The 25,878-nt window shown below is 32.2% G+C and overlaps 1 protein-coding gene across 9 annotated transcripts in view; it reads right to left on the bottom strand.

Annotated features, from left to right (window-relative positions):
• The window catches only part of LOC121128905 (uncharacterized), a 48,746-nt gene extending 23,166 nt beyond the window's left edge, over positions 1-25,580 (bottom strand). Inside the window, exons 1-5 of one of the 9 annotated variants that reach the window (XM_040724520.2) lie at positions 25,441-25,570; positions 23,632-23,926; positions 23,204-23,525; positions 22,541-23,108; positions 6,733-7,173 (exon numbers count right to left, since the gene is read on the bottom strand). In XM_040724520.2, the coding sequence (XP_040580454.1) occupies positions 6,733-7,173; positions 22,541-23,108; positions 23,204-23,514 (1,320 nt within the window). In that variant the 5' untranslated portion in view covers positions 23,515-23,525; positions 23,632-23,926; positions 25,441-25,570. Of the gene's footprint in view, positions 1-6,732; positions 7,174-8,151; positions 9,576-22,540; positions 23,109-23,203; positions 23,526-23,631; positions 23,927-24,668; positions 24,890-25,100; positions 25,353-25,440 lie in introns of those variants that run through there. The other 8 variants (XM_040724530.2, XM_040724504.2, XM_040724513.2 and 5 more) reach the window with 8 other exon arrangements.
• Between the last annotated feature and the right edge of the window lie 298 nt (positions 25,581-25,878).

Here is a 25,878-nt window from a genome sequence, read left to right as displayed (position 1 = left end):
AAAACATTAAACTCTCAAAATTTACATAATAGAGATGAGTAAATAATAATGGTTGGTGCGGTAGAATGGTAGTTTCTTAGGACAGTTAAAGTGTTGGTATTCTCATTGCTTTAGGTCCTAATGAACCACTCAACTTTAACCCATGCCTTTGAACTGTCGATCAGTACTATAAAGAACATACCTTAACATCAACAGGCGACCTGAAAAGATTCTCGGGAAACATTGCCGATTGGATTCTTAATGCAGTGGTCATTTCCTTGACTCTTGCTGCTAATTTCCTACGACAAGGCCCGCCAATGACCGCCATTAGCTCAAAATAATTGAATAACAACGGGCGACAAAAAAAAAAAGGATTTCTAGAAAAGTTGAGCAAAAATATATAGACTAAACCAAAATTACTCCATCTAAAATAACAATATCCGACATCAAAATAAGCGTACAAAAAAAAACAAATAATCTGCTTTCACTTATTTAAGTATAATGTAAATTGACGGAAACTTTTCTTTAAAAAAATCACTCAACCTTATTCTTTTTTTCTATTTCCCCGGCACCGGTCGGTCGTGGTTGTGTCTCCACTTTATGAAAAATTTATATACATACATACTAGTAGGGAAGACGAGAGAGAGAGAGGTTGCCTCACTTTTTGCTTTTGCCTCAATAACTCCAAACTGGGTTAACTTAAACTCTCCAAACATACCTAAACATATTCACTATTGTTTAAATCTATTTAAAGATAGCCAGGATCAGTAGCAACAGTTAACAAAATAAAATTTGAGTTAGAAAAAAAGAATTATTACCTTTCTATCAACTATTATTTTAGTACATTAAGAAATAATAAGATTAATACAATAGATGACTGATCAGGATTATAGATCATAAAATTCATTCCCACAATCCTTTTCAGGCCCTCCTCCTCTGGTTTACTAACATTCTTAATATTAATATTCTTTGTACTGAGCGTTACAATATCTCAAATTTTTCCACAATGAGTGAGTTTTGAAGTTAATAAATAGAATATTAACTCATAGTAAATGCCATAATTTATAATTAAAAAAAATGACTGCACTATTACAAAAAAATAGTACTTCACCTCCAAATCAGTTTTTATCACATATCTCAAAAAAAAAAAAAAAATTATAGCTTATTTGATGTTGGAGAAAAAGGGCTGGCTGCAACTCTGCCCGCTCTCTCTTATGCATACACATAGACTAATAACAAGTAATATTAATAAATAAATAAACTCGATTCAATTTACAGTAAAATTAAATGTAGCAAATAAATAAATTAATTAATAAAAAAAGAAGTCAACGTCTTAGATGTTAAAGAGATGAGCAGAATATGACCATAGTAAATACATGAGTGAATGAATATTGTTTTTAAATATTGTATAGATAAATATACATATATAGTGTACAAGCTGTAAGTTGTACAGCCAGCAGATTGTACAAGTTGTAATAATAGAAAAAATATGTGGAGAATAATAATTTCAAATACAGTAGTTAGAATGCAAGTGCCATTTCCACGCCCAAGTATCATTAAACTTTAAACGGGTCTGGTAAATTCCATTAGATGGTTTCTATGGCACATTTTTTACGTAATTTAATTAAATATGCATATATCAGAATGAAATGACAGGCCCAATTAATTAGTAGATAATAGAAATGACTTTTGTTACATATTATAATTAAATAAAACGTTATTTGTATTAAGTAATTTTAATAGATCAAATTGAAATTGATCACCAGAATTGAAATGCCTGGTACTATTATTAGTATAGGAAAATAAGACATAGCGAGACCTACAAATTGCAGCGTGTGCAATCTGCCTACCGTGTACCAAGTACACGAGACATATTATACATAATATTTTGAACATAGAAACAATCTTGAACAAAAAAACAAGATAAGGAGGAAACCCCAATCTATTATTTACTTCATTTATATTTGATTCAATTATAGGCTTATTATTCAAACTTGTGGGATGATTTATGATAGATACTCAATAGTATTGCTATTTTTTTTTTTTAAAGATCAGTTTTGACTTCTTTAAGGGGAATTTGCGATGTATCCAAATGGTTAATATGTATGATTAGTTGATATAAATATACGATAATATTGTCTTAGGATAGAAATACAATACCCATTCACTTTCGGAGAGAAAAAAACCCATTCTAGCTTACTTTTATGTTGACGGGCCATATATACATATATGTGTTTTTTTTTTTTTTTTTTGCAACGTAACGCTAAATGGGAGAGGGCGGGGGATATACACACAAAAAAATGGTAAAGTAATTGATTCACACCTATAACTTCTCTTTCTTTTTGCAACCCTCTATTCACGTCTACAGTCTACATACACAACGAGTATTTATTCATAAGTGCACTTTTTTTTTTTTACGATACTGCACATAGTATATATTTATATACTAGTAGTATAAATAGAACGATCATCATTCCCCCTCCCGCCTGTACTTTTTTTATTTTTGTGCAAATATATGTATGTACATAAGGGGAATAATAAAATAATCATTTCTTATTCTAGAAATAGAAGCTTTCTTTTTCATTACTTTGAACAGAAAAGCAGTTTTTTAATACATTTTCGTAATGAGTTTCTTTGTTTTTTGGAACTGCATTTCCTTGACAAAAGAAGAATAGAAAAAGGGGTTAGAAGGATTGTTGGACGGAGCTCAGACAATATATTTAAGTAACTAAGCAACACGTAGAACTTACGCAGCATAAAAATACCCCTGATTCGATAAAGCAATTCTGAATTATAAAATATAAAAAGTAGAGCAAAATATATGGATGCATTTGACAAAAGAGATTTATATAATATATAATGCAGTTTTGTTGCAGAAAAAGGATTCCTCTTGCTCTTCCTTCGTTAAATACACAAGAAGCATGATACGCAACACTACCTACTTTCACTTTTTAGGGAGAATGAAGAATAATAAAAAGAACATCTATTTATTTTCAAGGCCACTGAAGGAGAATGCATGTGTGTATATTTTAAGAGAGGGGAAAAAGTGCAAGGGAAGCAAAAAGAAAAACCAGGGCTCCATGGCATATATTTTATATATATGAGCTTTCTCTTTTAATACAATATAAATATACAAACGTTACAATAAATGTTTATATGTATATAATTTGCAAAAAAAAAAAAAAGAAACTCCGTTAGCAACAGCTCTTATATATATATATATATATCTCTTTCTATTAACTTGGTGATGATAAATAATGATATACACTCATTCAAAGTGCACTACCAAGAGAACGGCTCCCTCTCTCTTACAAAGAGGAGAAGAATGTTGCCGTTGTTGTTATAAAAGAGAGGGAAGAGTAAATAGAAAGCAAATTACACGAATGCAAAAAATGCACTTATTTAAAATAGTACTTTCATCGTTCTACTTTTTGAAAAAAAAGAAAAAAAAGTGGAAAGACATTGTGCCCACCTCTCCCTTCTACAATAGTAATTATAGGTATTATGCACATATAATTACTTTTAGACTATCTTATGGCACGTAGTTGTTTTATCATTTTATTTTATTTTTTTAAAACTTTATTTTTTTGAAAATTAGCAAACTTGAGCTCAAAAGTTGGAAAAGGCTTCAAAATCCTTCTCAAAATAGATATATACTTAAATACATCCATGGTTCATATGAATATAGGTTGTGTACAATTTGCAACTTGTATAGGTAAATTGTACAAGTGGCAATTTTTTCATCTTTAAATCCATTATTTAATAACGATATTAGTCGCTCTAATTGCCATACATTAATTGAACCCATCATTTTATTTGGATCTATTATAATTAGATGGTTATTCCTATGTATTGGTGAATAATATAACCCTGGGTATTTGATATTTATAATGGGCTGCAGAATACTTATTTTTAAGTCATTTCTATTCAAATAGTCAAAAATTAAACTATTAATATATATTTCGTCCACGGAATATTCAATTATTGAATGGCATTATCCTCATCCTAAGTACTGTAAATCCTTTATTTAAAATGATTCATCTCATTTTTTGGTTGCCACTTGCACACCATATAGGGAGAGGAAGAAGGAGCTGTGAAAATGCATTATGTACAAAATTGTGTGTGTTGTTCATAGCTTTTTTCAGGAGGAGGAATAAGTAAGAAGACAAAATTAGAGTAGTATATGTGTATGTAGAAAGCGCAATTCTTTCAAGGTTAACTAAAAAACAAAACACAACTCAGGTTCGTCTTCTTCTTCTACAATTAACTAGCTAGCTAACTAACTAACTAACAAAGAACAGTACCTCTCCAAATTAAGCTTTCAAATAATTATTATATTTTTCTTTTCATAACTCTAAGAGGCCCCCATCAACATCATCTCTTACTGCAAAGTAAATTTGTACAAATATGTACCTAGTATGTACATTTTGATGACTTTCACAAAAGAAAAAATGCTTTCATTTACAAAGTCAATAATAATAATATTACGCTTTGAGATTCAGAAGGGACAAGGAATCATGAAGTTGCAAAAAATATATGCATGAATAATATTAATAAAAGGAGAAGAAAAAAGGAAGGAAAATACGGGGGTAATGACCTTTTCTCAGCTACAAAACATACCTTCTATCCTTTATATACATATATAGGAAGGGTTGTAAATCGTAGCCATTTTTTAGCATGGGAATTTGAACAGTTTTTTTTTCTTTCTTTATAAAGCTATTATTATTATTCCTTCATTCTTGAGGAGAGAACATCTAAGTAAAGTGTAACCACGAGTATATGAGCTCATGAATGACAAATTTGTTGGGAAGCTATCTGAATAGGGCCTACTTGGACTCAGAGTAGAATTGAAGATAATAAACAAAGTAATTCCTGCCTACGCCCTTGCTTGGTATGGAATTATTCCCTTTATGGAGCGGAGTTCCTATAACACTTTTCAAGTCATTGCTTGGATTGAACGGTACTTTTTCTCATCAAGATGGAGTGTAAAATTTAAAAATAATTTTTTTATTTGGAAATAACAAAAGTAGCGTCACACTTAGCACAATAACTCACAAACTAAAGCACAGATTGTTAGTAAATTTCGACAACTGTCTTTTTGAAGGTGTGTACTAACTGAAAAAGAGGTGAATTTAAAAAAATAGATAGCGTTATCTATGTATGAATCCCGGACCTTTTATACTTAATATAAGCTGAGCTGGTCAAAAATATGTACACATATTGGGTCAAAATGAAAGTGAATGGTCTATGGCTTTTAATAGTCCAATTTATCCTCTTGGACATACAAAAAACAAGCAATATACATAGGATTGACTCTTATGCATGTATATATATATATAAGTATATACAAGGAAAGTTTAAAAAATTGTAGATATGTTATGTATTACATATATTTGAGTCGTCGTTCCCTGTATAATTTTACGAGAATTTAGCCAATCCTCTTCGACTCTGAATGATATAATTATTAAAGTGACTCTTGTCGCGGACACGCAGACGGACGACGACTTCCTTCACGTCGTCTAACTCTACTCAAAGCTAGAATGAGGGGGTGAAATCATGATATCCCACTACTAGTACTAGTACGAGAGAGTATTTAACTCACTTTTATATAATACATATATATTAAAATACCTTCCTTCTATGTCTATAAAATAAAACAAGACGAAAATCTCGTAAAATACTGCTGCTTAGACGGAAAGACTGACTGACACGTCGACCTCCCTTTTATTTTTTGCCTATAATAAATCAATCTATTCATATCTATCTTTATTATATTATATAGTATACATATGGTATGCATTCTACATAAACACAGCGCTAGACATACAGAGAGAGATAAATATTTTAATCAAATGTAAAATTTGTCATTTTTAATAGATCGCCCACAATGTGATTAGCTGTACGAGTGCTATTACAAATATGTGCATACATTCATATAGCATAATTTTACAGCTAAGCATAAAACGAATGGATCTATCTAGTCCATCTCTTCTTCTCTGATGATGATGAAGAAGGAAAAATAAGAGAGAGAGAGAGAGGAGTACAAGTCTGGATCTAAATTCTTTGAGTGTGTGTATTTGTCTATTGTTTATTACTCATAAACACAGGAATGATGACGATGGGCAACCGACGGTGACTGACTGTGGTGGTGGTGGTATCATCATCATCTTTTGAAGGTATTATACTCAACATAATTAATTATGTTGAGTATAACACTATAGATAGTTTTTTACATTCAATTATTAATATATATATACTACATATAATTGCGAATATAAGTAATTATATATTTATTTATTGTCTACTCCTCCCTACCTCCCTCCTTACCTCATCTTTCATATATTTTTGCTTATTCTTCTCAATATGCATTCACAATGTACATATTATTATTATTAGTTTATATTTTAATAAATGCACATTCCACACAGAGATTGCAATTCATTTCATTCAAGTATATATTTTACTTAGAAGGATGAAGGCTTTCTTTCCCATTCCAAGATTAAGGGGATATAATACTCTAAAAAAGCAAGTAAGTAAGTAAGTAAGTAACTAACTAACTATAACACTCTGATCTTAAGAAGAACGAAATAAAAAAAGGAAATAAAAGAAAGCTTGATTTAATCTTTCTTGTGTCTAGTAATTGCACACAATTGAAGTAATGGATCTTTGTACAGACCATTAGAAGCTAAACTATGCCCGAGTCGGACCCATCCTCAAATACCTTTTGGGAGGTGGAGCATTGATCTCTCTTACCGTAGTATTGGTTCTTTGCTGCTCCTCGGGAACAACTGAGGGATGAGTAGTGGGTGTAGTCGTCGTGCTATTACCGAACTTTTTAAGGAGAAGTAGATCCAGTTCATCTCCAAGTTTCATGGGTGCAGATGTAGAGCTGCTACATTGGCTACCATTATTAGTAGTCGTGGAGGATGAAGAGGGTGTAGTAATGGTGGAAGTGGTGATTGCTGACGATGGGGGTGGAATGAGTCCAAGTTCAGAGAGAGGTCCTCCTCCCACATGTTTTTTAGTAGCAGCTTTACTACATTTCATCATTTCCTTGTATTTGTCAAAGTCCTGATTCCCGTAGATAGGAGATCCCATAGAGGAAGGACTCTCTCCTGGAGTGGTATTGGAGGAAGAGGAGCTTCCTCCTCTCTCCTGCTGTCCCAGAGCTACACTTCCCTCATTTCCAAGAGACTACAAATAATAATAATGTGAAAGAGAGCATCTATTTCGGCCAGTGTTTCTCAAACTTTTTGGTTATATTTTTAAATTATCTTTTTCTTTGATTTAAGTAACAGAAGCATAGACTTTTGCAGTTCACTTTGTAGCGCTCTATAAGTTTGAGAAACATTGGACCTGGACTATCATCCTCATTGATATAATATTATGATTGGTTAAATAAATAAATATAAGTACAATAATATCAGAGAACAAAAGAAGGATAGCAACAAAGGCCCTTGTATCTCTCTTTTTCTCTGGCTCTTTATGGAGCTTAAAAAAGATGTTGGGAGTATGTATCATTATTCTTCATTCCGGCTTCTGTTTTTGCGTCTAGTACTACAACAACTACTACTTTTTATTCTTCATCATTTGATAAGAACTTAAGGCAACAACTACTCCTTCTCAAAATATAAGTATATATATAAGTGTGAATTGTAATTAGAATATAATATGTAATGGATATCCAATTTCGCATTGACTATCAAAAACAAAAGAGCAAAGTATATATAACAATAATAAGATCAGTTTGTACAATCCCATTTCGAAAGGGGGATGTTGGATGAAGGTAGTATCAGTATATCTTTCAAGGAGTATAAGTAACGTGTACGTATATGTATATAAAAGACACACACACATCTTAGATGAAGCGATATCAATAAATAATAATATTCAATATGGAAATAAAATGAAATATGTTTAAACACATAAGTATATACATGTATCAATAAACAAGAAGCACATTTGGAGTAGGAATATGAGAATACATATTTGAGATTTGAGGGGGGTTGATAAATAAGTGAGTAAGTGAGAGATACAGAGACAAAGACAAGGAGTGAGAGATTTTGTAAATTTTTAATTTCACCAAAGATAAAATGGTCAAAATCAAGATAAACAACTAATTAGACCAATACAAAGACAGTGGCATGAGATAATGAGACAAATTATAAGTACCTGATACACCAGATTATTTTGAGGGGCATGATGTTGGTGGTGATGTGGTATAATGGTAGTTTGAAGATCCTGGTGATGAGAGAGTGTCAGTGGCTGACTTGTATCATGGAGAGTGTAACCCAGAGGAGTAGTTGTTGGGAGGAGTAGTGAGGGATGCTGGAGAGAAGGGAGTGCGGCAGAAGGATGTGGTGGCGGATTGTAGGAGGGATAGAGTGACGGGTTGTAGAGTGAAGAGGATGTATTGGGATATGAGACGACAGGGGGAGGAGGAGGAGCAGGGGTCATGAGGGCCATCATGGTGTGCGAAGAAGAGGGACAGGTCCAAAAGGGTGAAGTGCCTTTCCCCCTTTCCTCCTCCGCCTCTAGCAGTGGTGGCTCTTCTGGTTTCCTGCTGTAACCGAGATGGTGGCGATTTTGATTCGATACAGCGTTGGAGGAGGATGGAAATCTCTCTTCTTTTTCTTCCTGAGGAGTGGCGAAAAGACGGACTCGAGAATAGCAGGTGGTCTCCACGACGATTTGTCCAAAAAGTAAAGAACCACTTCGGTTATATAATATGCAACTGAATCACCCCCACTTCCAAAGACGAATCTCCTCTCTGGACATAGGAGGTTATCCCTCATCATTTACCAGGGACAGGGAAGCACACACAGTAGTAGAGTCAGAAGGTAGGTAAACAGGAGGAGGGGGGTGACGATGAAATTGTCCGTTTTTTTATAACTTTTATAATATTATTTATAATTAATGGATCTTCTTTATCTGTTATTTGTATATAGCGGCACTCGGCTAAAGTATTCACGTTTATAGGGGTAATTTACTGCTTTTCCTCCTGAAAGCTCTTGCACCAAGGATTCGAACAGGGATAGAAGTCGTTTGGCCTCGTCTTATTTCTATTCTTTATATTTTAAATTACTATTCTATGTATTTCCACGTCTTCTCTCTCCCCTCAACATTCCAGGAAAAGAAGAAGTAGGAGAATGATTCTTGCAATTCACGATGATGAATCGACTTTCCCGATAATAAAAATAATAATAAACAGAAGAAGAGTAAAAAAATGTGCAATTTTTTTAGTGGTTTCTCCGAGGCCGTCCTTACGTCATCAACATCCACCACCACCACCACCACATAAGACTCATCCTTCCTTCCCTCCCTCCCTGAGAGCGCGCAAAAAAATTCTATGAAAACAACAACGACAACAGCATTCACCCCCTCCTCAATTAGAACTCTCGTGGATTAAGTTCGAAGCTTACTGCTAATTGTAGTATGTTGTAGTATTAGTAGTAATAAGTACAACACTCAACAGCAACCCACACTGCCTCAATCACTCAGCACAAAGTTTCGTATCAAATTAAAGCAGCAAACACAGAAAAACACTCTAATCATTCGGATGTACATACATATATATAGATATATTCTTCTTATATATATATTTATATATTTCTGCAAGGAAGACAAGAAAGAAAATGCAAGTTTAGCGTAAGGGAGCGCCCGAAAACTCCTCTAACATATATAAAAAAAGGGGTTTTTTTTTTTTTGCAAAGTGGAAAAAGGCGTGAGCTCACTACTTACATACTTACTTTTCATCCCCACAGAGCATGAATTGTGTTTTTACATTCATATTTGAGAGAATTTTGGTGGTGGTGGTGATGGTGGTGTAGTACTTCATATTTATTCCACCCCCCCCCCAAAAAAAATAACGTTTTAAACCATTGTAAAAAGTGCAAGATGTACAAAAGAGGAGAGCACGCGGTGTTCTACCAACGTTGCATTTTTTCCCTCCCCCTTTTGAAAACAAAAAATATAAATATATTTGTTTTGTAAAACAGAAAGTACGAAGCTGCCGAGCGGATAGGTTGTAAATATTATATATAATGCATTTTTTGACGCAAAATTTGAGGGTGGATATAGTATGTATATAATACACTGATTCATCATCCTTTGGCTAGCTCGAGAAGGAAGAGTTATAATATCTATATACCTCACTTAAAATATAATATAATACATCTATTTTTTGCAAGTTTTTATAGGGGGAGGGTGGAAGGTCAGTTGGAAGGCTGGGGCGGGAAGAAGTACATTATATATATAATAAAGAGTTTTCCTTCTCCACAAGAAGAGCCACATACCTTTTCAAATAAAAAAACTGAAGACTTCGTCGTCTGAAAAAACTCATTTTTACGACTTTAATTTTTTTTTTTTACGATTATTAGAATTTGCTGACTGACTTGATAGCAATAATAATAATAATATGTGCATAAATGACTATTTTTTTCCCTTCCAGACAAAAAGCGTGTTCACAAAAGCATTTCTTTTAATATCTCTCTATAAATGTATATAATACATAGACAGAATTATTGATATACCTACCTACTATTAGAATCCACATAGCTCATAACTATAGATCCATGATTATCTTCCTCTTTCTCACTAAGAGACGATCCCTAACGGTAATGATTATACATTGTACATAACAAAGTATAACAAATCAGCAATAAATGCAATATACATGCATAATAATGATGTGTTCTATGTAACCGTATTTATGCAATTGAAATGAAGTACTTTTAATTACTTTATGGTGCTATAAAAACTCAATCTTCGGCGAAGCAGCAGTCTGTGCAATAACCGCATTTCAGGTGTATCCAACACCACCATCACATTAACAAGGAATATAGAATTCTATCACTTTATGTTGGTGTATTAGAATAACGTCAACTCATAAGCTCCTTAACTCATTCTTTCAGAATTGAGTCTAGATTACGTACATTTTTATTCTTCTACGAATTATCGTCAGTTTCTTATAAAAATAAATTTGGGTTTGCCACAAATTGCACTTTAAATATCCAAAATTGATCCTCACCATTGAAATAATGATATATTTGTTTTGAGATAGGCCGTTTCAGGGACAATTTCAGTGCTTTAAATCAAATAAAAGATATAAACTATAGCTGAAACTCTTGAATATCTTAGCTCATCCCAGATACTTTGACAATGAGCGTATAATTTACTAAAATATGTCGTTGAAAATATAAATGTGGAATTATTTTAATTTGAATGTAACCTACTTTTGCATGTTAACAAATTATTATTCTAATTAAGCCTTTTGGTCTGCCGCAAATTGCACTTGAAGAATTCAAAATTGATTCTCACAATAAAATAATGATAGTGATAGATTCTATTTCAAAGGGGCCATATCTTAAATTAGATAGGTTACTCTAAATTATAACTACAATTCTGGGAGTATCTCTACTCAAACCACAAAATTTGAATAATAAGCTTATAATTGATTAAAATATAACTATGAAGGATTGGGCTCTGTATATGAAGTAAATAAATAAATTGGGATTTCTACTTTTCTTGATTTTTGTTCAAGATTGTTTTTATGTGGACACACCATATATATATTGTGACTGAATAGAACTTGAATCTTATGTAGGTTTAGTAGTAAATCCACAGGGTATTCAACAAGATCTTTTTTAAAGGTCTCAAAATAATGATCATCATGATCTAGACTTTTATATGTATTATCATTAACTTTTATAGGAGTCAAATAAATTTAAGTGCAGAGACTTTTTTTATATGTACATATTATACGTACATAATATCTACAATCTATTATTATGATAACAAGTCAATGAAGGAGCTGCAGCCTCTTGTCCCCCCCCACCCCACCTTCCTTTCATCCCATCCATCCTCCTCTTCCTTAATTTGAAGTAAATATTAGGGAATCACAAGTAATATATATCCCATATTCGTCACAAAATGTTTACGTATCTATCCAAAACTCAAGGACGCCTTCAGATCAGACTAAAGCGTAAAACTATGACCACCTAATCAATATTTGTCCAAATATACTAGACGACCTTTTTGTACACTTGTGGTGTTGAGGAACTTCCAAGAATTCATCGTTTTTTTGGATTAACAAGGTGAATTATGCAAAAGGAAGAAAAATTGCATACGTCACGAGTAAAAATGATAGAGGAACGTCGAGATCTGTGTTATCTCAAAAGTGAAATCTAAAATTTTATAAATCTTTTTAAAAAGGCCAAGGGAATTTATACTAGCTAAGAGGAGTCTTTTATCCCTTTGTTTTATAGCCTTGATTGGTCCCATGCAACAAACTTTGCTAAATGACATCATTATTATTCCATCTTGTAACTACAAATTAAATAGCGTCTATAAAAATCAGTGGCGTCGCTAGCTCCTTTTGACAAAATATTTGGCATACATAAATACTAAACTTATTTATATAAGTAATTATATTACGGTGTTGATAATTTTTTTGGGGGTAAGCCCTCCCCCCCCCCCCCATATGATGAAAGCTAGCTAAGAATAATAATAAACTATTTAAGATCCCTTAATTAATAATAATATCCAACTATCCTCCTTTTTCAGTCCCAGTACCAATGAGTGATTAGAGTTGTAAATCTTAAGCTTTTTTTAGAGCGAACTTATTTTTCAAGCTGTAATTATTATTTTTTCATTCTTGAGGAGAAAACAATTAAGTTACAAGTAATCATGAGTGTGATTGGGAGCTGTTGATGAGTTATAAATTGACTTGAGAGTTTAAGATCGAAAAAATGAAGTAATTCTTGCGTATGTCCTTGCGTGATATTAAGTGGGACCTGTGTTTAGAAGCTAGTCTAATGAAACGTCATAACAGCTAAGCTACTCTCCTCCCAAACATTCTTCAAGCTGCCAGGGTTTTTTTTTTTTTTGATTTTTGTATTATTTTGTTTTTAGAAACAGAAAATGCATACGATCTACAACACTACTTATAGTTTTATGGAACATGTTCAATAATACAATAAGTGAAACAAACATTACTGTACTGAAAATGATAAACCGGGGCCGGAATGTATTTACAAAGGAAAGGGAGGGGGGTTATATAATGGAGACGTCATTAGATGCAGTTTTTGACACAGAACTTTACTTTTTGATAAATTTTAGAGTTAAATTATTTTAGAGAGGATAAAATTTGAACGAATAAACTTTTTTTATAAAAGAAAAATAAGAATAAAATATTCTCGAAACTTAGGACATTTTAATTTAAAAACTTCCTCAAAAGTGGGAGCCAATGATACCTATCAAAATAATAATGCATTTCTTGTAGATAAAACTTTAAATTGTAGTACATTTTTCAAGGGCCGATACAATCCCTACTAAGTACAAAAAGATATGTAAAAAGTAATATGTGTAGGAAAACTACATATAATAAATAGTGCAAAGTGTTAAAAGAAATAGGGAGTGCTCATAAATAAAGAAAGCAAATGCATAATATACAAATAATAAAAAATAGGGGGGGGGGAGAGAAGAAGAAGAAAGATCCCTCACACGGCATTAAAAATACTCCATTACAAAAAATCCACCCTTGCTCTTTTTTTCCTTCTTCTTCTTCTTCATGATTACACGTTTGCAAAAATAAAATAAAACAAACACTCATAATGTAAATAGATATACTTCTTAGGGGGATTTTTTTGCAATATATGGGGAGGGAATCAGCAATGGAGAAATAAATTGCTGATTCATTTTATGCAACAGTTGAGAAATAGAAGAAAAGGAAGAAGGAATAAAGTAACCAAGGAGAGGAGATGTGGTGCATCAACATAAAAACAACATTGAACAAAAATCAACACAAGGAGAAAGTGTTAAGATATATTTGAGTTAATGATAGAATTTGACTTCAAATTAGTGGGTGGAATGAGTAGAGATAACCAATAATTTTGTGAGTAGTTAAGAGTTTTTATTTGATTTTAGATATGGCCCCTTTCTCAAATATAATATATACCTTTATCCTCATATTATTGTGAGGATCAACTTTGCTTACTTCAAGTGCAATTCGCAACACACCCAAGGGGCTAATGAGAATGATAATTCGTTGATAGAAATTGATGATAATTTGTATAAGAATACAAATGTAATTTTGTGTTGACAGGCCACAGATATTATTTGTTCTTAGGGATGAAGTGGCAGTAAATCCTACATGTTACAACCTTTCAGTTATAAAACGTTGCTACCTTTATTGTACCTCACAACCTTTCCTCCAAAAAGAAACGAGGAGAGGTAGTAGTTAGCCAATGGAGAATATACAGTATGTCAATAAGTTGATGTTTTCTTTTTTTAATTTACCGCTTCTCTAAAAAGGAGTTCAAAAATGAAAAGGGGAATAAATAAAAATAAAAGCACGTGGGCTTAGAGACCCTTAAAAATCTACATGGAACCAAATTTAAGGTAAGGAAGCAGCCTTTATACAATTTTTTTTCTTAATTTAAATTTACAGATGAGTATTAAAAAATACGACGTCACAGAATCGTGAAGGAGAACTACTTAAGTAAGACCCTAGGCCAACTTGAAGCCGGAAAATGCAGGTTGGGGTCGATCGGGACCTTGGTGTTTCTTTCCGAACTAGTCGAAGGTAGCAGAGCTGTCAACTTTCCGGGGAGAGCCTTGAGAACAAGAGTGGGCATGGAAGGAAGAAAACACTTTCTAGATTTGCAAAAATAACCATCGCCAAAAGTCTTACGAAAAAGGGACAATCTTTGAGGAAATTAGCAACCAGATTGACGTCAAATGGTCTTCCAGTATCAGACGAGACTGTCCGCAAGCACATGAAGGAATCGTTGAAGGTCTTGCCGGACAGGCCTCAAATGTAGTCAAAACTCACGGAGATCCAGAAGAAAAAACGACTTATTTTTTATCGTGAGAGGAAAAATTGGTGAATAAATGATTAGAAAAGAGTTCTTCTCTCTGACAAGTCCACTTTGAACTGTTACACCATCCCATTCGTCAAACTGATCGCATTTGGGCTTGCAAGGAAAGAAGATGTTGTACCGACTTCGAAAGTGAACTTTCCCTTGAAAATTCACGGCTGGAGTCTTATGAGTAACTGGGGTCATAGTGCGTTTGACTTTATAACTCGAGGACAAACTGTGACGTCTTTATACTATGTTGAGACCGTACTCAAGAAGTGTCTAACCACTGCGATGCAAAGGAGTCGAGAAAATGAATACGTTCTGACTCGGAAAATGTTACCAGACATGTCAAAGAGCCATTTTCTAGCAGGACGGAGCTCCTGCTCATAGCTTTCACGTGGCTCAAGCATGGCTTCAGGCTAAATTGGACTCATTTTGGGCAAAGGGTACATGGCCTAGCAAGTCTGGACTTGTTTCCGATAGAAAATCTATAAGCCAATTTTCCAAAATAAGATCAATAAATTACCGCCAGCAACAATTGAAGAAACTCTCGTCCAAAATGTAAAATTTGCCTGGTCACAAATTTCAGACAAGACTTTGGATAATTGAATTGCTTGTATACCTGAATGCATTAAAAAATGTATAAAACTTAAGGGGGGAATTATTGGGAAATAAAATTGTGCCACAATGCTAAATTTATTTTCATTTATGTGTGTTTGAAAAAGAGGAAATCAATTTTTTGACATATCATATAAGGCGACGAAGTTTTTATTGAGAAGGTTGTTATCGACTAGAGACGGCAACAGCTGTTGTTGGGGATATTTATGCTATAACTATCCATAAAAACATTATTTTTTTCTTTCTTGATTTTCAAAGAATATATAATTAGAAGTATATCATAAAGCGGGGGCATGAAACAGCTGGCATGATCTTACACGACACTACCCTATAATTATTCCAAACTTTGGAATTTCTATTTTATAATTGTTGGGAATTGTTCACAGCTTAAAAAGAGCTAATTCAAATTCAACCAATCGAAGATCAGAACATGGATTAGGAAAAAAGGAGAAGACAGCTGATAACAAAATACAGTAAACATTTTTGTGCTAGAGCGGTAATGCTGTGATAGTATGCTACAAAGACGGTGTTTAATATTTGTCTACAAGTTGTAATGTAATCAAATGGTACAAGTTCCAAAATTTAAAAAAATGAGAACAAGAATTTAGAGTCGGGAATTAGAAGTCGACTTGACGACACTATCAATAACTCGCCACCTAACTTGGATTCGAAAGCAATTTTTTTTTTTTTTACAAAATATAATGTACTTTTCAAAGTATCTATTATTTTATAAAGACTTGAACTAGAATTGCAGAAAACATTGATGGACTTGAACTGGTGTGCAAAGACTTGAAACTTGACTTAGACTTGCAGTATACGGACTTTTCCCCACTTCTGGGTTTGGAAATTAAGATTATTATGCAATAATTGAAAATGCCTTAGAATTTAAATGTTCAGATGGTGTAATTTTTGACTATGTTGATGAACATTACATAATATTATGTGGCACATTATTTAGTTCAAATACACAAAGTTATATGTGTATATAACTAGTAAATACGTAAAAAACATTTCATTTTAATGGATCAAAATTAAATGATATCATCAATGTAATCTTGGTAATTCAATGAAATAATGCAGTAATGGATATGACGCTAAGGGATCCAGTGGCGGGGAGTAGGGGCAGGGTCATGGTCCACCTAGCGATTAATTAGGAAAACAATTGAAGAAGCATTCACAAAAGTAGAAATTTAATTCAAATTTTCAGAAAGGAACGAAAGAAAAGGCTGAGCGCTTGTATCTTTGCCCTTAATCTCCTCACGCAAAAACTAGCCCTGCACCTAGGGATGTCAAAAACTATTCTAAGATACCAAATTCCTCTAACAAAAATCTTTTATTTTAAATAGCCTTTAGTAAAACTGTAGCGTAGAGGGTCTAAAATTCATTCCTGTCCCTCAACATTGTTACTGATAAGAACTACAAATGTGGTGCGTCAACATAAAAACAATTTTGAACAAAAATAAATAAAAGGAAAAAACCCCTATGTCATCTCAAGATTGAAACAAAAAATTAACTAATTACAAATCCTAATCGCTGATCTACCCTAATCTTAAGTTTGAAATCCTCTTACTTTCATATTTGTGGGACCGCTTACAAATATGGTAAGTCAACATAAATACAATTTTTATGTTACAAGTTATTTATAAATACATCCCAATATTTCAGCAATATTTTATCCAATTATAAGCTTATTATTCAAATTTGTGGGATGATTTGAGATACCCCAGAATTGTTGCTTTAATTTAAAACCCTTCTCTGATTTAAGATGAGGCCCCTTTCAAATAAAATCCATCAATTTATCATTCTTTTATTGCGACGATCAATTTTGAATACTTCAAATGCAATTTGCGGCAAACCAAAAGGGTTCATTAGAAGAATAATTTATTAATAGTAATTGACGATAATTTGTGGAAGAATAAAAATGTAATTCGCACTCATTTTCGAGACAAAACATTCTAGCTTCCTTTTGTGTTGAGGGGCCACAAATTGCAATTTTTAGAATCAATTTGAAATTTCATTACGCTATTAATAAGTAAATAAATAATGATTCTTCATAACCAACCCCCTCATAATGCCCTTTGTTCCTACCCCCCCATACTCGCTACTTTATTTTCGACTCGGCAACAAGAACAAAGAAGTATATGGAAGGGGGGAGAAAGCCTTTTTTTCATTCAACCACCACCTCTCTCTCTTTTCAAGGATTCCTTCTCTCCCTTTACACATTGCAAAAAAATAAAAATAAATGCGTAAATTCTTCTCTACAAACAAAGTGATGGCATATTTTCACTTTCATCATCCTTTTCTTCTTCTATTGTGTGTGCATAATATGTAGAGTAGTAGCAACCCTCTCCTTTAAAGGACCTATTACATCCCTTCTGCTTCTTATTCTTTGTTCTCACTCTCTCCTTAAATACCAAGGAAATGATGATAAAGAATAAAATGTTGTAGTAACTACACATATTATTAGCATAAAATCAAATCAGCTAACGAAGGCTACCAGCAAAAAATAATGACTCAAAAACTTAACTATATTCATATATTATTATTCGTATTAAAACAACATATGCATATGTATATAAGCAGCCTAACGAGACGAATAAGGTAAGCATTTCTTAGAAAAAGAAGTAGAAAATAAAGAAACAAAACTAACTTTTATTTTTTATTAGATCATTAAAGCAAAAAAAAAAAAAAAAAAACTCTGTCAAGATCGTAAAAAAAAGAGGAAAACTTTTTATAGTCCTACTGCTATTTGAAAATTACATTCTGTTCATAATAAATAGTACATACGTACACGACGAATGTATCTACTACTACTAGTGTTCGGGTTCGGTTTCAAGCGGTCTTGTAGTAAAATTACGTCTGCATAAAAAAAAATTGGTCTTGATCCGGACACCCACATCATTTATACAAAATATGCCTATTTTATTTTTTTAGAAAAGAAAATTTAATATTGAAAAGTTCTGTCTCGGACCAAGTCGCATCACTAATCTTTACTTGGAGAAGAAAAACGGTGAAAATTACAGACATGCAAATTTTCAATTATCCTCATTCCTTTTCTGTTGTTCCTACATATCTACCTACCTATTCTTTTATCACCAGGGAAAACGTGGACAATAATTTGAGTCGAGGCGTTTTTCCTTAACTACATCATATATATAAATATGCGGTGAGTTAACGCAGAAACAATCTTGAATAAAAATCAAGAAAAGGAGAAAATGCACAACTAAGTTATTATCATATCTGCCTGTGTGTCCGTCCAGGAATCACGGCCAAACCAATTAATGGATTTTGCTGAAATTTTTATGTAGATATGTAAGGCTCAAGAGATGGTTCTGGTAACATTTTTTTGGCCTTTTAAGGCCATGGCGGCCTAAAAATAATATTTTTCTACAAACGGATTTTTAGACAAAGAATCATATAAAACAAACTATAAAGACCTAAAAAAAATTCCCACTTTTTTTAAAAGTTTAGAAAAGACAAAGGATTTTTGACAATAATATGAAAGATGAGCTAACGACAGTTCAAATTGAATATTTTTTCTGCTCTAAAAATAAGAAAAGTGTGCTATAATACATACCAACATGGAGGAGAAAAATTCTTAAAATTTTAAAGTCTTTATTTTTGTTTTATGTTAAGAAGAAGAGTTCAGAATTAATTTTGATTTATTTTTGTCGCGGGAAACCCCGGGCAAACCTACTTTGGTTTATATTAAAATAGACAAAAATCACACCATTAATAATAAATATATCGATCAGCCATAGGATATTCAATTATTGTATGATCCTCATCCAAGAGACTGTAAATCCTTCATTTAAAATTATTCCTTTCATTTTTAGGCTACAACTTGTACTCAAGAAACACAAATACCCAAATACATCATAGACATACTAGAGTCAGTTAAAGGCTTTTCATTCAAATTTGTGCGATGATTTAAGATACTCGAGAATTTTACCTATGTTTAGAATCTTTATTTGATTTAAGAGACATATATTGCCCCTTTGAAATAAAATCTATCTATTTTTCATTCTCTTTCTTGTTTAAAAGTACAATTTGATACACACTCAAAGTGTGAATATAAATAATTTGTTAATAAAAATTGATAATAATTCCTCAACAAATACAAATCCAGAAAAAAAGAAATTGTAATATTTCAACGACATATTTGAATAAATTATAAGTAGGCTTATTATTCCAATTTGTTGGATGAGTTAAGAATTCAAATAACTTTTGCTATAGTCTAGAACCTCTGTTTGATTTAAGACCCCAATATGGCATTTTTCAAATAAAATCTATCAATTTTTTATCCTTTTATATTGCCGATCCATTTTGATTACTTTAAGAGTGCAATTAAGACGATTAACAGTTAACGGGATTAACACGAATAATTTATTCGTGTATAAATGGACAATAATTCGTCGATGAATACAACTCAAGACAAGGAGAAATTCCCAATACTTCAACAATATTTTTGAGTCAATTTTTGCCATAGTTTATTTCGTTCATTTGATTTGAGACACAAATATTGTCCTCGATCATATGACCCCAGTTAAAAAAGGATTTATTTTTACTACTTTTATGTGCAATTAGCAGCACACCCAAAGGGTTAATACTACTGTTTTGTTAGTCCTTATTTATTTGGTACATTCCAGTGAGGTCGTAAGATCGGTCTTTAAGACTGTCAGCACAAGAACTGATTAAAAAAGCAGAAATAAAGTTGATATACATCATCAAGGACCGCACTTTATAAGTTTTAAAACAGATATGCAGGACTCAACTGGACCGGACGGAGCTGGAATGCAGTCTTCAGTCCTAAAGAAGGACTGACACAACACTTGTTAATACGAGTAATTTGCTGATATAAATGACAATAATTCGTCAACAATAAAATTTAAAAAAAATATATCATTCTAGCTTGATTTTGTGTTGATATGCCGCATATATAGTATTATATCAACAGCACCGACTCTACAATAACAATCCAAAGCATTTTATTTCTTCGACTACGTATTTACATAATAATATATATTATGTAGATAAAAAAAATACACCTTTTACCTTTCTTATAACGAAAAAAATATATTTATGCATATATATACCATAAAATATATTATATATATCCCCCTTCTTCATATTACTTTTATATAACATAAATTGTAATAGAATTTGCAACGGTGTTATTAGCACAATTAATATAAAAGAGAGAAACAGCAAAAAAAAAAGAAAGACCCAGAAAAAAATTATACTTCGTTACGTTAGCTTTTAAAATGTTTTTAATTAGTAGTAGGTAACTAGTACTACTCATTATATACATAACTATAAGAGAGGTCAAGAAACGAATCTAATACAAAAAGGTTGCGTTGAGTTATACAGTATGAAAACTTCCGTAGTTTTCATACCAATGCTGTGTGCAAGTTGCAATTAAAAAATAAGTTGAAGCATTTTAAATGAATGATTTTGTGCACACGGGATGAGGATAATGTAATAATCTGGTCGATATAATAGGGTATGAGCAAATTAAAAATATACTTATTATCCATATTTATAGCCTGAGCTATATAAGTATATATTTTTTTGAGGTTTCTGGCGTCTCCACTATGGGATATATATAATTATCATTCAGAGAGTTAGTTGTATTATTTTACCACAATACGGCACCACTCTTTGTCGCCTTATTTACAAACTAATATAAGTAAACAATTATCATGCCCTATTGATAAGTAATTTGTGGAACGTAGTAAAGTTCAAATGGCCAGAGTTATAACACTTATAAATGCATAATAAGAAAATAATTTGAAAAGATCAAAATGAAATTCTAGCATCAATTTATAGTTGGTCCTTAGAATGACGAATGTTCCCATTAAATAAGACATTTTAAGACGAAGAATTTGCAACTTGTCTCAAACATCTACATATTATAAGGTTCCTAATACCTATTTATAACTTTAAAAATTATAGGTCAACATGATCGAAATCCATCTCTCCCTTTTTCTCGTCTCCATGGACGAGCGAAGAAAAAAAGGGAGGAAAAAACTATGCAGAAACAGGGTAATAAATTAAAGCAAAAAATCAAAGAGCCACCTTATATAAATATATAAAAATCGGAGAAGAATGAACCAGAAAATATAAATGCACGTTGACAATTCATTTTCCATCAGCTAGTAATGACGACGAGTAAAAACAAAAAAATGTATACATATATATATATATATGTATACAACATGCTAATAAAATTAATGCCTCAATGGATTAATTCAAACATTAATTTATTTGTTTATGTAAACATAAATATTATCATTTTTTATAGGCATCATTTTTTTATGATCTTTTATTTTAGCATAGATTTGCAAGATTATTGCTTTTATTTCTTCTCCCTCTCTCGATACGTTTATTAAACATTCATGACATGATAATGATATTATGTAATCTTCCTTTATTTCTAGAATTGTTCATAAAAACTACATATTTAGAAGTAAAAATGTCCTCACAAAATCTACTAAATACAATCATACTACTAAACAATAATGTAATCCGGCAAACTATATACTTAGATTGTATTTATGTATGTATACCTTGGTCAAAGTAATATGATTCAGAGTATATTTTACAAGATAAAGCTATCAAAATAACATACGATAGAATAATATTATTATGTACCTACACCAAAGGGGTAAGGCATTTTGTATAATACGTGCGCAACATCCGTACTACTCTTTTTCCCCTTTTCTTCTTTCATAGCAACACATAAGCGAATAAGAAAGGAATTCATTTCATTGACTCTTTAATAAATAATTGGTTGACATTCATAATAAATTATATTTCTAGGTACAAATAGTGATTCACTCGTGTTAATCATGTATATCAATATGAAAAGACCCCAAAATGATTAGCCTCTCAGTCATGACGCAAAATAGAAGTGTCAATTCAATAAATATTTGCAAAAAAAATAACTCTATTTCTTTGTATAAAAAATCCTAATTCACTGGGCAACATATTTTCAATCAAATTTTCCCTTAAGAAAAGAAATAATTCTACGCTGTATTAAGCTAACAATAAGAATTTAAAAAAACAATTAATAGTCCTACCTGACACCCGCCGATGGCTTCGTCCTGAAGTTTTGAATTATTTCTAGTTAATAACAACTCGGAGTAATCCCTATTCATATCTGTTTCCCAATTATCAAAGGGACAAATCCCAAAATCAGATTCATCCATCTCATCCTCTTCGGGTTTAGCCTCATTATCGTTAATATGGACAGCAAGTTGTTCATCCAATTGTAAAAATTCATCCGTAATCTCTTCTAATTGATCTCCTATAGTCATTAATTGATCATCAATTTCCACAATTTGATCTGCTAGAAAATCTGGATCAACGAACCCATCAGAGTCTTCCCCTAGAGTATCTACTTTGGGAAGTTCCAAATTTCTAGGGTCAATGGCAGATAGCTCGGAATCTGATAGATTACAGTCGTCAAACATGGCATGATCCAAGAACGCAGGATTGTTTTCTGTATCAGATATACCAGAGTCACTATCCGAAGGTATTGGAAGAGGTATAGAAACATCTTCCGTTATATTATTAAGTAGAGGTATGTCGGTATTAAGTACATAAGCTGAAATTTCCACAGGATCTCCTCTATATGACCGTATACGGCTATAAATATATATATATATTTTTTAATTAGTGATCAAATCATTGTATTGAAGAGAAAAATGGCTGCAAAATGTACTGAAAGAAATCAGACGTACTTATACTGTCCTAAGGAGTTTAAATCTTCAAGTATTTCATCTTGAAATCTTTCCAACATATGGTCTATGGACTTTGGATGAAGTCTTGGAGAAACATCTGATCCAAAATCTCCACGCCCGAATAAATAAGGACGATCCTCATAACGAGTATACATTTGTCCATGATCGTTAAGGAGATCTAAGTCATTATATGAGTTATTTTGAGAGCTCACACTATTATTGAGAAAGGAGTCCGGATCAACACGAAGTAAGCTCAAAAAAAGGGCCAATTGAAGAAGCTCCCCATTGAGCAACTTCTTTATATTTCTCATCTTGACCACAACTGTTTTAGGCATAACATAAATAATTAATTAATTAGTCTTGAATAATCACAGGAGTTAATAAAATATGTAACTATATGTTATAAATACTAAGTTGTTGACGCGTACAATATTTAAAATAGACTTCTGACTTTGGAAATTGTTGAGACAAAAAAACGAAGTTAAGTAATTGATCCAATTATTTCTTTCTTTTCCTTATTTCAGATGGAAAGTTTGTAAAGAAACAAAAAATTCCTTTTCTTATTAGATACTGAACAGTTCTTGATTGACAACAAAAACAAAATAGCACAAAATTGTCACAATTGATTCAGCCCCATTCCATGACGTTTAAGTTTCCATCTCTACCATTACAGGATTGGAAGAGTTTATAACAGTGAAGACTCAGTATTAAAATTACACACACCTAAATACAAAATAAAAAATATTAATTTATATACTACATACTATAATATTCATAAAGGAGAAAAAACAAAACATATATTATTTTGACCGATGCTTGAGTCTTTGTTTTCAAAATTGTATTCCTTTGACTTTAGCGCCCACATATATACTTCGTTTAAAAAATATCCACATAGTTAATGTGATTGTGTTAAAAGGATAGTAATACAGAAACAACAAAACCTATAGTAAATGAAGGACTCCATCACATGTGCTACAATGATATGTACTTGGAGTTCGTTGAGGGGCATTCTTATACATTATATATGAATGCAACATAAATCATTTTCAAATCCAGAAGTCATCTTGCAAACGCTTTTAATTTTATTTTGATTAAAAAAAGAAAAGAACGCTTCGAGATATTCTAATGTTTAAATCATGGACTATAATAATGAAGAAAATATTGATGATATAAAAATATGTTGAAGAAGTTGACTATAATTGAATAGAGGGGAAGATACAGAATGGAATAAGAAAGATAAGTCACTTTTCACGGATAGAAACATGGACTCAGAGTAGAAGAAGAAGAAGCAAAAAGGCTTTCTCTCAACAGGGTACAGAGGAAGGAAGAATAGTCCAATGGATGCCAAAGAGAGCCAAGGAATGGATTAGGGGTCCAAATGTGAGATATGACACGGACGACCATCAATCATTCAATTCCACGGAACTGTCAAAACACCGTCAAAAAACCCTAATGATTCACTCACTATAGGACATGAATCCTCTCTGCGAGGCCATAAAGGATACACACACACACACACACGCAATACAAGGGAAAACTCTGAAATGGCATTTACCCAAAGCAGAAGGATGATCAAAACAAAGGAATCCTTAGGAATGGCTTGGATCGAACGCCGACAGGAAAGGAAAGAAACAGAAAGAAGATGCGTTTTTTTATACATGTTTTTTTCACAGCTATACACTTTTCAGAGTAGTCCCTTATGTAACTTTTCTTTATAATTACGTCATGTTATACATTATTTCTTTATATTTCGGCGGGTTTTCCACAGAATATACAGTAAATGTATTAAGTACATTATATGTTAAATTATGTACGTCTTCCTAATGTGTAGTTGTAATAAGTACACTATCCATATGCATGATATAGATTATAGTTAGAAAGAGTGAAATTGCTTTACCTTGGCTTTGTCATCTCACTCTCTTTGTTTGTTTGTTTAGATAGGATGACCCCTATGTAGGTTCATAGAGAACAATGGAGTTATCGGATGTCGATTAATTTACTATGGGGTCGTTTAAGATTAGAATCCTTTATTATTACAAAGAATTTGAATAAGAAGGATTCATATTTGTAAAATAAAGAGGCAACTCCCATGGTCCCACATTAGACTGATGTCATCTTTAAAAATGACGTCATTCCTCTCTAGATTTTTCTGAGTAATAATAATTTATAATTATCAATATGACTTATGATGAAATATAAATTAATATTGTGGTCAATATGGTATACAGTTGTCTTACCTTGATATTTAATTGTGAGAACTGTGTTGCCTTTGTTGCTTGAAATAACTATCATCTATTTGACGTAATATTCCTCGGTAGCTTAAATATAGAAATAATAACGAGTGACGCTCTTCTTTGTGTAGCAATACATTAGACTTAGAAATGCACATGAACCTACGTATTTAGTATAATATATCCAATCAATTCAATTATTTAAAATCCAACTACCTCCTCCGAGGTCAGAATAAAATAACAAAAAAAGAAGAGGAGAAATACAGGAGGAGATTTTATTAATGCACGTATTCCTACTGTTTTATCTAAACTCTAATTACCTAATAAGTTGATAAACAAATTCAATCATCGATGGTTACTAATAAAATAACTCAATATTAATACATAAATTTTCCAAGTAGTTATATGCTAAATAGCATTAATATGCCTCAACGTAAAATATAT

Source organism: Lepeophtheirus salmonis, chromosome 1, assembly GCF_016086655.4.
Source record: "Lepeophtheirus salmonis chromosome 1, UVic_Lsal_1.4, whole genome shotgun sequence".
Taxonomy (NCBI): domain Eukaryota; kingdom Metazoa; phylum Arthropoda; class Copepoda; order Siphonostomatoida; family Caligidae; genus Lepeophtheirus; species Lepeophtheirus salmonis.
This window is presented reverse-complemented; position numbering and strand designations above follow the sequence as displayed.